The following is a 14,912-nucleotide window of genomic DNA, read 5'->3' as shown; positions in this document are numbered from 1 at the left end:
CTTCCATAAAAATCAGTGACATTTCTCCAGTTTATCTCGTCATAAAAATAGTTTGAAATAAATACCAACTGGAATATAGCTGCCAGACATTTGATAGTATAATTTTGTTTCAAAAATAACATACAAAGGAAATATTGCGAGAGTAATTGCACAACTTTGTAAAATAATAAATGCAAAACGTAAACGACCGAATTGCTAAAATAGTCTAGTATTTCAATACATACAAGATTTGTTTACTTTTCAGTCATAAACGTTGTTTGCAATAACTGAACCGAGACAATCTGAAATCAGCGCAAAATGTAAAGACCCACTACAAAGTAACTAGTATATTCTATCATATCTCCATGATTGTAATTACACATACCTTGCATAAAATAAGAAACACAAGTATCTACTTTGGTTTTGCAAGCATGTTTAGGAAGCCAATACTTTACAAGACAGTGCTTGAAATATTTAGTTAAGTTAAGACAAACCTTCGTTTCTACATTTAAAGATATTTGTTCAGCTGTTTTTAAGCTTAAAAATATACTGAAACTAGATGTGTTACCATAGCCTGAACATGGCTAGGTGAAACGTTTGTAAGATATATGCATATATGTATTTTTCACTTAAGCAATAAGCAAAGCTCTGGTCTAGCAAAATGAAATCTCAAATAGAACACCAATTGCACACCTTCACATGCTCCATAACAAATCTCTAATATTTTATGAATCTATGTCAGGTACATTTTGAGATACAACGAACACAAACTTTTATACCCTTAATGAATATATTTATGACTAAGTCAAGGGCCATAATTCTGAACTTGCAGAGTGAAATTCATTAAAAGAACTCAGGTGCATAAATTCACGTGCTGAGTTATATTCCTACATGGTTTCATGACTCTAGCTCAAATATTTTATGAATCTATGTCAGGTACATTTTGAGATACAACGAACACAAACTTTTATACCCTTAATGAATATATTTATGACTAAGTCAAGGGCCATAATTCTGAACTTGCAGAGTGAAATTCATTAAAAGAACTCAGGTGCATAAATTTACGTGCTGAGTTATATTCCTACATGGTTTCATGACTCTAGCTCAAATATTTTAATAGATATGCAACACAAACTTCTAAGCACTTTGTGTATTTTTCACAAAGTCAAGTACTATAACTCTGGATGGCTGGGAGAAATCCCAAACAGAACACCAAGTGCACAACTTCTTATGCTATATAACAATCTCATGATCATCAAATACTTTCTGAGCTGCATGCGACACAAACTTGTTTGCCCATTATATTTTCCGCTTAATTAAAGAACATAACTCTTGTCTGACCGACAGAAATCCCAAAAGGGTCGGCAATTTCACATGCTGAATAATATTCCCATTATGTTTCATGACCCTAGGTAAAAACGTTATAAGATATGTGTGACACAAACTTTTAGGCCCTTTTATTTGTATTTTTGACAAAGTCAAGGTCCATAACTCTAGTCTGGCTTAATGAAATCTCTAACAAAACCCCAGGTGCACAACTTCACGCGGTGCATAATATTCCTGTAAGCTTTCATAATCCTAGGTCAATTACTTTTTGAGATACATGCTACACAAACGTTTAGGCCTTTTTATGCATATTTTGGACCAAGTCGGGGGCAATAACTCTGATCTTGCTGTGTGAGAACCTAGTAAAAACACCTGATGCACAACTTCATATGCTAAATAACAATCCTGTGAGGTTTGATGTCTCTGGGTCAAATCTTTTTGCGATATGTACGACACACATTTGGACAGTCGGCCGTGCGGCGAGACGGAAAAACTAGGTCAACTCTAAGTGCTCCTTCCACCCCACCCGCCAAAACAAATGTTTGTACAGTGTGGATGGGGGACACAAAAAATGATTGACTGAACACTAAAATAGCATATAAAGTTATGACAATACAATAACACAGGAAGGATCTTAAACTGTTCATCTGTTAATTTTGTAGTGTAGTGTATTTGAACTGTAATGTCAGGATGAAGTACATGTTGTGAAAAAGGAGGTTGGGTCTTTAATTGAGTTTTCTTTACGACCTCCAAAGTAAATCCATAGTTAACGAATGTTCATTCGAACGAAAGGAAATACACTTGCATTTGGTGCATAATATTCCTGTAAGGTTTCATAATTCTAGGTCAATTACTTTTTGAGATACATGCTACACAAACGTTTAGGCCTTTTTATGCATATTTTGGACCAAGTCGGGGGCAATAACTCTGATCTTGCTGTGTGAGAACAAGGTAAAAACACCTGATGCACAACTTCATATGCTAAATAACAATCCTGTGAGGCTTGATGTCTCTGGGTCAAATATTTTTGCGATATGCACGGCACACATTTGGACAGCCGGCCGTGCGGAGAGACTGAAAAACTAGGGCAACTCTAAGTGCCCCTTCCACCCCACCCGCCAAAACAAATGTTTCTTTGGACAGTGTGGATGGGGGACACAAAAAATGATCGGTTGAACACTAAAATAGCATATAAAGTTATGACAATACAATAACACAGTAAGGATCTTAAACTGTTGAATTGTCAGTTTTGTAGTGTAGTGTATTTGAACTGTAATGTCAGGATGAAGTACATGTTGTGAAAAAGGAGGTTGGGTCTTTTACTGAGTTTTCTTTATGACCTCCAAAGTAAATCCATAGTTAACGAATGTTCATTCGAACGAAAAGAAATACACTTGCACGTAAGATTTGTCAAAATTAAGAACAATTTTCAGCTGATTACAATTGCATTGCAATGAAAAAGACAAAGTTGTGATGTTTGGGGAGAAAGGGGTTGGATGGGAGATTTTATTTTTTTTAAGGAAAGTCTGCGTATTTTCAAGATTTCTGTTGAAATAAAAACACAATAAAACAAACATACGTGTGTCACAGCTGCTTCCAGTGTATCCAGGACAACACCCCTGCTTGTAACACGTACCGTCACAGACTGCGTAAACCACACTGTTTGGAATCAAAAGTAAATTTAGTGGATTTACCTCTATGGAATTAATGCTAACAAATAGAAAAGTGTATTTTTACATGTAAAACTCAAGCGGGGTTATGTAGTCTTAGAAACGTCTTGAAATGACAGCTAATTGAGACTGAATCAACAAAACAATACTTTTTATGGTTCTTAATCCCTTTTTAGCTCACCTAAGCCAAAGGCTCATGCTGAGCTTTTGTGACCGCTCAATGTCCGTCATGCGTAGTGCGTCGTCCGTCGTGTGTCCGTCAACAATTCCTAAAAAATCTTCTACTTGAAAACCACTGGGCAGAATTACACCAATCTTTACAGGAATGATCCTTGGATAGCCCCCTTTCAAAATTGTTCAAAGAATTGAATTCCAAGCAGAACTCTGGTTGCCATGGCAACCGAAAGGACAAACTTAAAAAAAAATTCTTGTCCAAAATCACATGACCTAGGGCTTTGATATTTGTTATGTAGCACCATATAGTGGTTCTGTAACAAGATTATTCAAATTATTCCCCTAGGGTTAAATATAGCCCTGTCCCGGGGGTCACATGGTTTATATAGACTATAAAGGAAATTTTTTAAAAATCTTCTTGCCTGAAACCACAAAACCTAGGCCTTTGATATTTGGTATGTAGCATTGCCTTATGGTCCTCTACTAAGATTGATCAAATTATGCCCCTGAGTAAATAGAGGCCCCACCCAGGGGGTCCCAAGTTTTACATAAACTTATATAGGAAAAAAACTTTAAAAATCTTCTTGCCTGAAACTGCAAGGCCAAGGCTTTTGATATTTGGTACGTTGCACTGCCTAGTGTTCCTTTACCATAATTGTTCAAATTATGCCCCTAAGGTGAGAAGAGGCCCTGCCCCGGGGGGCCCAAGTTTTGATAGACTTATATAGGAAATTTTTTAAAATCTTCTTGTCTGAAAGTTCAAGGCTTAAGCCTTTGGTATCTGGTATGTAGCATTGCTTAGTGGTTCTGTAACAAGATTGTTCAAATTATGCCCCTGGGGTGAGTTATATAGGAAATATACTTCGAAAATTATCTGATCATATTTCCTAGACTGTTTAAATATAATTACCTGATTTGCCCAATTACCTGATGACCTACTTTTTTGTTTTTGAAGCTACAGCAAAAAGATTTGGATCACATGTATAATGTTTGATACAGATTTCAATACTCAGCTTGAATAGTCTTAATCATGACCTACTGACCTACATTTTCGTTTTTGAAGTTACAGTAAAGAAATTTGGACCACCTGTATAGTTTTTTATACAGATTTCAATACTCATCTTGAATAGTCTTAATCGTGACCTTCTGACCTACTTTCTTGTTTTTGAAGCTACTGCAAAGAGATTTGGACCATCTGTATAATTTTTAACAGATTTCGATACTTATCTTAAAGCATCTTTACCATGACCTTCTCACCTAGTTTTTTTTTTTTTTTTTTTTTTTTTTAAGCAAGCAATTAAACTCGGGTGAGCGATATAGGGCCATCATGGCCCTCTTGTTGTTTACTTGAACGTGTCAAGTTAAACATATTTACTTCAGCTACATATTGAACTACAGTATCAATAATAATTTTGTGTTTACGGTAACATGTTACAAAACAAAAACAAAATTTTTATAAGACTGAAATTCACTCTTTGCATAAATTGTGTAAAACTACTATTGGATTATATACGGTATTTCTGTTAAATTCTGTATGTAAGTTTACTTCTGTTTCGAATAAATGGTGTTTTGCATTCATAATTCAAACAAAGGGGTGAATAAACTTGCAAATGGTAGGTATTAAAGACCAGCAGATTGAATTATTACGAGTACGAAATGGTCTACTTGTTTTGTAGTCAGCTAATATTACCCGCTTCTTAAATTAGCCATTACGTGATACTGATGAACTGTTTCTATTTTTAACAATACGTTTTTTTTCTGTTGCGTTTTCAGACCACGTAGCTATATATATATATTCTTTATTATTGTCTCATCTATGTACAAACTTGTTTTGTAGTCAGCTAATATTACCCGCTTCTTAAATTAGCCATTACGTGATACTGATGAACTGTTTCTATTTTAACAATACGTTTTTTCTGTTGCGTTTTCAGACCACGTAGCTATATATATATTCTTTACTATTGTCTCATCTGTGTACAAACTTGTTTTGTAGTCAGCTAATATTACCCGCTTCTTAAATTAGCCATTACGTGATACTGATGAACTGTTTCTATTTTTAACAATACGTTTTTTTTCTGTTGCGTTTTCAGACCACGTAGCTATATATATATTCTTTATTATTGTCTCATCTGTGTACAAACTTGTTTTGTAGTCAGCTAATATTACCCGCTTCTTAAATTAGCCATTACGTGATACTGATGAACTGTTTCTATTTTAACAATACGTTTTTTCTGTTGCGTTTTCAGACCACGTAGCTATATATATATTCTTTATTATAGTCTCATCTGTGTACAAACAATACATGCACATAAAATAATCAGAACATTAAAAACAACAGTACACAGTCATTCAAAACATTAGAATTATAAGAGACTTTGTTATATAACACTATGTCTAACATTTACATGTACATATAATTACAACGATAAAACCAAGATGTTGTTGCTAATCACTTCTAAAAAAAAAAATAGTAAAAATATGACCTAAAATTGCAATGAAGCACAATACAACTTCCGATAAGACAGCACAATCGACTTCTCACCGTGCTTGACTCTGAACTGAACCATTGCCATTGAAAGGGATAATGTCTATCCTGGTGTAGACTTTGACCTTTGACATTAAATAATTATTATAAGTCTCACCTCCAAAATAATTGATAATAACATATATAATAGATTTTATTAAGAACATTAACAAATACAATACAAGTTAAAAGGTACCTCTATCAAAATTCATACAGAATTATGGAAATGAAGACTTAGATAGTAAATAACTCCCTAAGTTTCAATTCAAAATCTATATTTGATAGTAACCTAGAAACCTGCCTTTACAAATAAATAAATAAATAAATAAATAGTTATGGGGTAGTAAACAACAACTTACTTAATTTTCAGAAACTTTGGTAACAGCGATAAAAATAAGTTGACTTTATCAAAAACACTAACCAAAACAAATTCTAAGTTTAAAGGAAACTTAACTCCAAAGTAAAATCAGAGTTATGGGGATTGTCCATCTGGCTAAGACTTTGACAATGAACAGCCATTTTAAGTTTCAAGTCAACAGCCTCGATAGTAACAGGAACATTTGACTTTACCATAGACTTTAACCAACGGCAACAGTGATGCCAGGGCGAGTGCAAACAGGAAAGTGAGTTGCTGGTACCTTATTTACAATGCATTGAAGATAACAAACTAACAGCTAAATTACAATAAGAGACTGGATTAGCAGCAACCTCTTGTAATATACAAATTATCATACATGTTAAAATACTAAGTTGTATGGAAATTATTTACAAAGATAAAACATTCTTCTATACAAAATATTATAACAGGTTTTGGCACTTAATCTAATTAACCTGGAATAACTGAGGAAAAATTTCAACTTATCCTATCAGAAAATGTTAAAAAATCTGGCTGGACTTCTGTTGCTTTTTGCGTCAACTGGAAACGTATATCATCATACAAACTACAATTTAATAGTACATGGCTTTCTGTTTCTATGTTATTACAAAACGGACATTTACGCTGTTCAACTGCAAGGTTCTCATACCTCCCCGTTTCTATCCGTAATGGGGCTACGCCACAACGGAACTTACTTAAGGCTGACCTGTGACTGAGGGGGGTGGGGGGGGGGGGGGAGAATCAACTTACAATAGTGCTCTGTAGCAAATTCTGTTTTAAATGTACAATACGTTCTTAATTTATTTAGACCTATGTAGCTATGTGAAAACAAACTTTTTTCAGAATTTGATAATACATCTTGACAAAATTTGCTACATTTGATGTGTATTTAAAAGATGTATTTATACAAAATCTACTCAATTTTCACAGTTGTTATTTCTTCCTTTTCATATGAATTGGTTCGGCTTTTGTTTTTCGGTGCATATCAGATTGTTATAATTTATTCTTGCCTACCTAGCGGGAAAAGTATACATTTATCCGAGCATGCGCCGGGGATAGATATTCCTGTCTTTCCCTAGGGAAAAACCTTGTCTAAAATAGCGTGCACTAAGGTGACGTCACATAGTACTGGTACCATTGTGACGTCATAAACTATAAATAATGTCAAGAAATACCCAAACCTATTTGTCTCCACGAGCTATTTTGAACATGATAGGCAAGAAAAATGATCTAACATGTCTGCCTGTGCAAGACAGCTGTTTTCCCTACCCTCGGGACAGCATGGATAAAAAACCTCGCTAACGCTCGGTTTTCCATTCCTTACTGTCCCTCGGGTAGGGAAAACCCCGTCTTACACAGGCAGGCATGTAAGATCCTTATAGTCTATAGAAAAATAAGTGGCGGCATTTAACCTGATGTAAATCAAACCAAGTATGCCTTTGAGTGACCGATTCTTTCTCCTGTGTACTATGATTGTAAATACAAGGAGGGGTAGTGTCCTACATTTGCACATACATTACATGCAATGATATCTAAAAACAGTTTAAGAATAGAAAATACATTATCCAATTCCAATGTATAGATAAAATGTCCACATATTCAGAATGACTTATTCTTAATATAAACCAAATGTCATCTACATCTACGTATTTAGTTTGTTTTGCGGAGTCTTAATTGAAATCTGGACAGAATTGTTTTCACTTTTACATTCTTTTTCATATTTATCTTAAAGCAAAAAATGTATTATAATATATCCAGTTGCAGAAGTTGATACGCAAATTGTTTTACCTTCACTGAAATTTCAAAACAAGTCTTCCTTGACCTAAGTTAAGATATAACAAAGACGTTAACCGAGATCTTTTTATGAATATTATACATTACATGGAAACCCAAGTGTCATAGATGTAGGGCACAAAATTAAGTAAGAAAACTGTATCACTTGCTATACAATGGAAATGTAATACAAATACAGAGCAATGATTCATTTATTTTACACGTTTGAAAGACTGGTTAAACTTGAATAGCCGAAAAGGAAACAAGGTTTACCAATGTTTTAGAAAGAAATGGTTAAAACTGAAACTTTTTATTTTGTTATAACTTCCTCCAATTTTGTATTTTAAGAATGATAACGTCGGGCGAGACTGCAATATATATGGCTTGACTCTGAAACCGGACCCGTTATGTCGACTATCTAGCCAAATTCAATATAGTTAGTTTGTGTTTTTCCTTTGAAAAACATTCGTCACGCATTCATAATGGTCTCCAGATTTCGTCGGACATTCATATTTGTCTCAGTATTTCTCAAGCGCACACACTTATAGCAAACAAGAAAGCCATTTCATTTATTTAATAAGTCTGATGAATGTTGCTTTTGTAAAAATGAGGAAATTCTTAATCCGATATGCAAGAAGCCGTTCATTAACCATCTGATATACAGCGAAATGTTATAACGGGAATGGTTAACAAATAAATACAGTGACCTAATGGCACGACAGGGTGTAATATGGGTTTTAAAAGTTTACTGTTTATCTTTGCTCACCTGTGTCTGGTACATCTACCCAACCAAAACAAACCGCATTTAGAGTAGCTCACTACCTTTGTGGAACATGTTTTTGTACACGTGTATGGCTGCGTGCAAAATCCGGCATTAACGTTCCTATAATAGAAGTTACTGATAATGTAAAACAAACAACATTCACAAGTACAGTAAGATATACATTTTAGTTCTATGAAAAAAATATTTATAGCAATAATTCTAATACCCTGTGTGTTATTTTTCCATGTATCTATAAAAGTATTCTAGATATGGTGCTTTAAAATTGTGACTTTAATTACATGTGGAACCAAAATTTGTAAACCTGTTTGGCGCCATATAACCTATACTGTGTTGGTGCGCCGTAAAACCCAAATAAAATAAATAAATAAATTACATTAGCTAATATAAAACTGTAGATCATCGCAGACATAACAGGCAATCATAAGAAAATAACACCAACAAATATACACCACGGTACCATCTAAATTCAGCTGGTAATATTGCTGTTCACTGTTAAATATGCTCATTTGAATGAGGAAAAGGTTACACAATGGCAATACAATTATAACAAAACATTTTATCTTGTCCAAAAACATTTAAATGCAAAATATACACAATAAAACATATAGTAGAATGTAATAATAGAAATTAATAAAAACAAGAGGTCCATGATGACACTGTATCGCTCATCAGAGCTTCATAGCTATTTTCTGTCAAATTACGTCGAAAATTGGCCTGAAGGTTCAGCTGAGATTGTTGATGTTCCATAGAGCCAAAGAGGAAGAATTATTAATCCGCACTGGCATCATGTTTTTGTTTTGACATATCAAGATAACTTTTAACAACTTTAGTAGGCGGCCACCAAAGGAACATTAACGTGAAAATATTTCAAAATCGACTAATTATTTCATAGAAGGATATTGCATCAGAAGGTTTTTCTATTTCTAGATTTGGTTGCCATTTTTGACCAAGTAAAATACTATGAATAATCTTGGTACATGGTCACCCAAGTAACATTTCTACGCAACTATTTCAAAATCAGACGAACGGTTTAGGAGACATTGTTTGGGGATATTATCTTATTAAGCTCTCTGATAATCGGAATAATTTGACCAATCACAAGGGTCGCCCAAGGCACAATTGTGTAAAATTATTTTAAAATCAGGAAAGAAGTTTCTGACAAATAGATTTTTGAAGTTTCCACTATATACATACAGGGAAAAGTGACCAAGTACTGTGGTTCTTTTTTTTATATATTTTTTTATTTATTTATTTTTTTTTTTTTTTTTTTTTGATGAATCAGAACAATTCGAACTAACTTGGTAAAACGTATCCCAGAATCATTACTTGAAATATGACAAGAAAGTTTTTCAAGTTTCAACTATATAAATATAGAGAAAAGTGATAACACCTGCTGGCGGCCATATTAAACAATCTAATTAGACAGTTACCAAAGAAACATTTACGATAAAAATATTTTAAAATCAAACTGGCGGTTTAGGAGATGTCATTTGGAGAATATTTAGCTCTAGCGGCACCTCTGTTCAACCAAGCTAACCGTTCTTGAGGACGAACAAGAAACGTACAGGATTAGTTTCATTAAATTAATATGCCTACTAAAGATTTTAGAGGAGATGTCGTTCAAAGAAAAGGATGGACTGGCGGACAGACGCTGTATACTGACGAACAGACGGACGAACGTCCTACGGACGGTGATTGATCACAGTAGCTCAACCCGAGTACTTTGTGCTCCTTAGACGTGTTATGAACAAAAAAAACGTTTAGTTCATTGGTGGTTTTCGAACCCAATCTATATCAAGTGCATGCACGTATATGAATTGGAATCTAAGTATGCGACCGAGTGTTACATACAATAGCTTTCTCTTGACAAGTTGCACAGAAGGATGCATATTTGCTAGGAACACGCATTCTGTCAATTGTTTATTAAGATGTAAATTTCATATTTTGGTATAAATTATTGTTGATATTGCAACCAACAATTTATAGTGTAATTCATAGCATAAACTCCATAGAAACTATTGTCATTTATTCCGTAAATCAGTTATTTTCTCCAAGGTATAGAAGCTAGTATGACAAATGGAAACGGTTTATTCTAAAAAAAAAATAGTAAACGTCCCGGTGGCCTTAAATTTTTGCAGTAACGACTTTTTACCGACCACACCTTTTCACGGAAAAAGGCAATCAAATAAATTTTTATGTGTATTAAAAAGTAGATCTAATCAGGTTTAGTTTCTAGTAGAATACAGTTTCTAGATGAATTTGTTTACGTGGGAGAGTCTTTTGTCTTGTGAAAAGTAATGTGATATCTATGTAAATTAAAACTGAAAAAAGTTATTTACTGATTCAGATATTTTAAGTATTTTAATTTAATCATTTTGAAATACAACTAATTTAGCTCAAATATGGAAATTACAAATGTCTCTGAAATCTACTATTTGTTGACAAACATTTAGATTAATATATGCACCATACGTTTGGTATAAAGTTATTATTATTATCATGGGCCTCTAGCTGTGACCGAGTGTTATAGTCATATAACCTAAATTGCTTCAGTTAAACTCTAAACCCAACAAAAACAAAATACAAAAAAAAATATCAAATAAAATAAAAAATAAATACCTTGCAGCTATAACCAGCAGCAATACTTTCAAAAACAACATACTTCAGGCACAAACCACGCATCTGAATGAAAACACATAGCCATCAAGTTTTATATATGTCGATGGGATCCCAAAATCATAATTAGGGCGAATCGTAATCCTGGAAACCTACGGGTATAGATTAAAGAAAACAGTAAGTGATGAAGTAGTGGTATAGATTGAAGAAATAAAGTCATTATTGGTACAGATCGAAGAGACATGTAAGTACTGGTACAGAAATAAGTACTGCCTACTACTGGTACAGAAATAAGTACTGCCTACTACTGGATTAGAAGTAAGTACTGCCTACTACTGGTACAGACTGAAGTAACAAGTAAATATAGATACAAGAAACATGTTAGTATCCAGGCAAGCAAAAATATGTGTATGTAATGGTTTGTTAGATTGATTTGATTTCTTCCGAGATTTGAAATAACTCGTGGATTAAGCGGTGTGACCATAATATACTAGGACCGGAGTTATTTTATGGTATATAACGTATAGTTTATAATACGTGAAAATGTTTGTATTAACTGGGAGCAATAAGAATCTATATTTAAAACTACTAGCAATCGCCGGAGCAACATCCTTGTAATAGTGAAATTGATCTGCTACGTATGCGTTTTTGTATATACTCATGACTAGTTCAATGCAAACATTGTGAAAACTTAGTGGGAACCGGCTTTGCCCCTTCCCCCACCCAAAGTGGCCATGTGTAAGTAAAGATAAGGGCAAGTGCATACATCATTTCTATTCCATATTTTCTACGAATTGCTGCAATGATACATGTTAGTAGCCTGGGAAGCCGTTGATAATATTCGTGCTTTGTCAGAAGAAATCATACCTAATATCTATGCATTAAACGCTTATTAGTGTTAATTGGCATTTATCGAGTTTCTAATATTATCACTTTGCAGGTAGCACGGTGAGGATGCGTACATCGGATATTGCCATTTAGTGATAAGGTATTTTCCGAAAACGTGATTATTTTTCGTCAACAATGTTAGTGAAACCCCGATTTACTATTGTATTATACTACTACAGGAGAAAAGAGCATTGCATTTCATAACTTGATACTGTGTATATGCTCTCAAAAGCGTAAAATGAGACAATCTTAAGTAGAAATGCTAAAATTTGTGATAGTTTATCATTTAATAAATGCATGCCTTGAACACATTTTCCCGATGCCATTACTTATTTGCAGTTTGGGGAAAATCTGAATCGTACGATTTATTTAGTTACATACAAAGAAACAATGTTCAAATCACAGAGAAATCGGTGATAAATGAGCGTCGATGGTGTACTGTGTATTGAGTTTTCAAAGTAATACTTGTACTGTGTATTGCAGTTTGGTGTACTGAGTATTGATATTGAAAAACGTGCATATTTTCAGTATTTATGGTCATTAAATAGACAAGACATGTAATTCCATTTGCCAAAATGATGGAATGTCTTTTTCAGTTTGCAGATGACATTAGACTTCACAGCGAAAATAACAAGCACCAGTTTGAACACTGATATTACAACTTACAATTACAGCGGCATGCCAATAGTCATTCCGAGAAACTGTCTAAAGACTAGCCATTGCCGGGTAAAGACCCAGCCACAAGTTCAGCCGTGAAGTAACACAGGCTATGATGACGATTAGTGTGGAAAAGGTCTCCCCTTATAAGAACAGCAAACATGAAAATATGTTATCCTTTTGTCTTCAAACTACAAAGAAACATAAACCTTGGTCAACAGACAACCTTTATCGACTATTGTGTCAATAGTTCAAAGGTCAAGGTCGTAGGGGCTTTGAACTTTTAAAGTGGTTTCTCCTCAATAACCTTGGACTCATTTAACGTAGAACCTTGGAACTAGCTTCACTTGAACTTTTCTTAAAATGATATACATGTAGTAAAAGCTGTTTTATTGCTTTAAATGCATTGTTATGAAAGGTATTAGCTCACCACTTGCTTTGTAAACAAAATGGATGTTATATGCACTGAACAATGTTTTAAAAGTAGGAGAAAACAGTGCCATATGTTATGTTATATTTTGCACACTTCTTTTGCAAGATATATGCCATTTCTATGCAAACAGCTCGTTATCACTTTTATGTGGTCAGCTTCCCTGTTGACCAAAATAGTATACTAGTATTTATTGTCAAGGTCAACTTTGAATCCAAAATAAACGATCAGGAACTGACTTGAAGATCATTCCGATTTCTTTCATGCATTCAAATTGTTGAATGTAAAATGTTTACGATCTTTGGTTTAAACATATCTATTCCCAACAGTATACATAACTGTATTTATATACTAACATTACAAGTACAGTTGGTGGAAAGGATTAGAACGAAAGAAACCTTACAGAGTCCTTCTACTATCTTATTATGATCTTTGCTATTTTATGAATTTGTGTTTACGTCTCAAGTTTGTTTAATAAATATTTCAATGTACATGACTGTTTGTTGTTTATCAAAGTAAAACATGGCTTTTACAATATCGCTTGTCAAATAATGTTTGGTAAAATAAATCTGTCACAACAGAACCTATTTCAGTATCAATGCCCAGTCTTATGTGGGAGTAGTGTACTCTCATCACATTTATGCAGTAAATTGCTGTTTCTTTTCATGTTAATAAGTATTCGTCTGTCTTGCTTTTCTCTTTCCTCTTAATTTAGCGTCAGAAATGCGGTCTCTGTTATGCAAGCAGTTGTATAATTGTAAAATCATCGGAAGAGTTATAAGCCTGTTCTTCTAAACAACTTTCAGTCTTCACTATACTTCATATTAACCAAGTTGTCGATGTTATGACAATACAATAACACAGGAAGGATCTTAAACTGTTGATCTGTCAATTTTGTAGTGTAGTGTATTTGAACTGTAATGTCAAAATGAAGTACATGTTGTGAAAAAGGAGGTTGGGTCTTTAACTGAGTTTTCTTTACGACCTCCAAAGTAAATCCATAGTTAACGAATGTTCATTCGAACGAAAGGAAATACACTTGCACGTAAGATTTGTCAAGATTAAGAACAATTTTCAGCTGATTACAATTGCATTGAAATGAAAAAGACAAAGTTGTGATGTTTGGGGAGAAAGAGGTTGGATGGGAGATGGTTTTTTTTAAGGAAAGTCTGCGTATTTTCGAGATTTCTGTTGAAATAAGAACACAATAAAACAAACATACGTGTGTCACAGCTGCTTCCAGTGTATCCAGGACAACAAACCTGCTTGTAACACGTACCGTCACAGACTGCGTAAACCACACTGTTCGGAATCAAAAGTTAATTTAGTGGATTTACATCTATGGAATTAATGCTAACAAATGGAAAAGTTTATTTTTACATGTAAAATTCAAGCGGGGTTATGTGGTCTTAGAAACGTCTTGAAATGAGAACTAATTGAGACTGAACCTTCCCATCAACAAAAACAATAATTTTTATGGTTCTTAGTCCCTTTTTGGTTACTTGAAGGTGTCAAGTTAAACATATTTACTGCAGCTACATTGTGAACTACAGTAGCAAAAACAAGTTTGTGTTTAAGGTTACATGTTACGAAACAAAAACAATTTTTTATAAGACTGAAATTCACTATTTGCATAAATTGTGTAAAACTACAATTGGATAACCCGGCCGCGTCATACCAAAGACGTAAAAAAAAAGTACTAGCAGCTTCCTCGC

At 33.9% G+C, this 14,912-nt stretch overlaps 1 protein-coding gene across 1 annotated transcript in view; it reads right to left on the bottom strand.

Annotated features, from left to right (window-relative positions):
• LOC123549290 (fibrillin-1-like) overlaps nucleotides 1-11,382 on the bottom strand; it is a 33,445-nt gene extending 22,063 nt beyond the window's left edge. Inside the window, exons 1-3 of the mRNA XM_053524135.1 lie at nucleotides 11,226-11,382; nucleotides 8,589-8,705; nucleotides 2,885-2,964 (exon numbers count right to left, since the gene is read on the bottom strand). Coding sequence (XP_053380110.1) covers nucleotides 2,885-2,964; nucleotides 8,589-8,705; nucleotides 11,226-11,266 — 238 coding nt within the window. The 5' untranslated portion in view covers nucleotides 11,267-11,382. The remainder of the gene's footprint in view (nucleotides 1-2,884; nucleotides 2,965-8,588; nucleotides 8,706-11,225) is intronic.
• Between the last annotated feature and the right edge of the window lie 3,530 nt (nucleotides 11,383-14,912).

Source organism: Mercenaria mercenaria, chromosome 15 (assembly GCF_021730395.1).
Source record: "Mercenaria mercenaria strain notata chromosome 15, MADL_Memer_1, whole genome shotgun sequence".
Classification (NCBI taxonomy): domain Eukaryota; kingdom Metazoa; phylum Mollusca; class Bivalvia; order Venerida; family Veneridae; genus Mercenaria; species Mercenaria mercenaria.
Note: the sequence above shows the minus strand (reverse complement) of the source record. Positions and strands in the feature narration are given on the sequence as shown.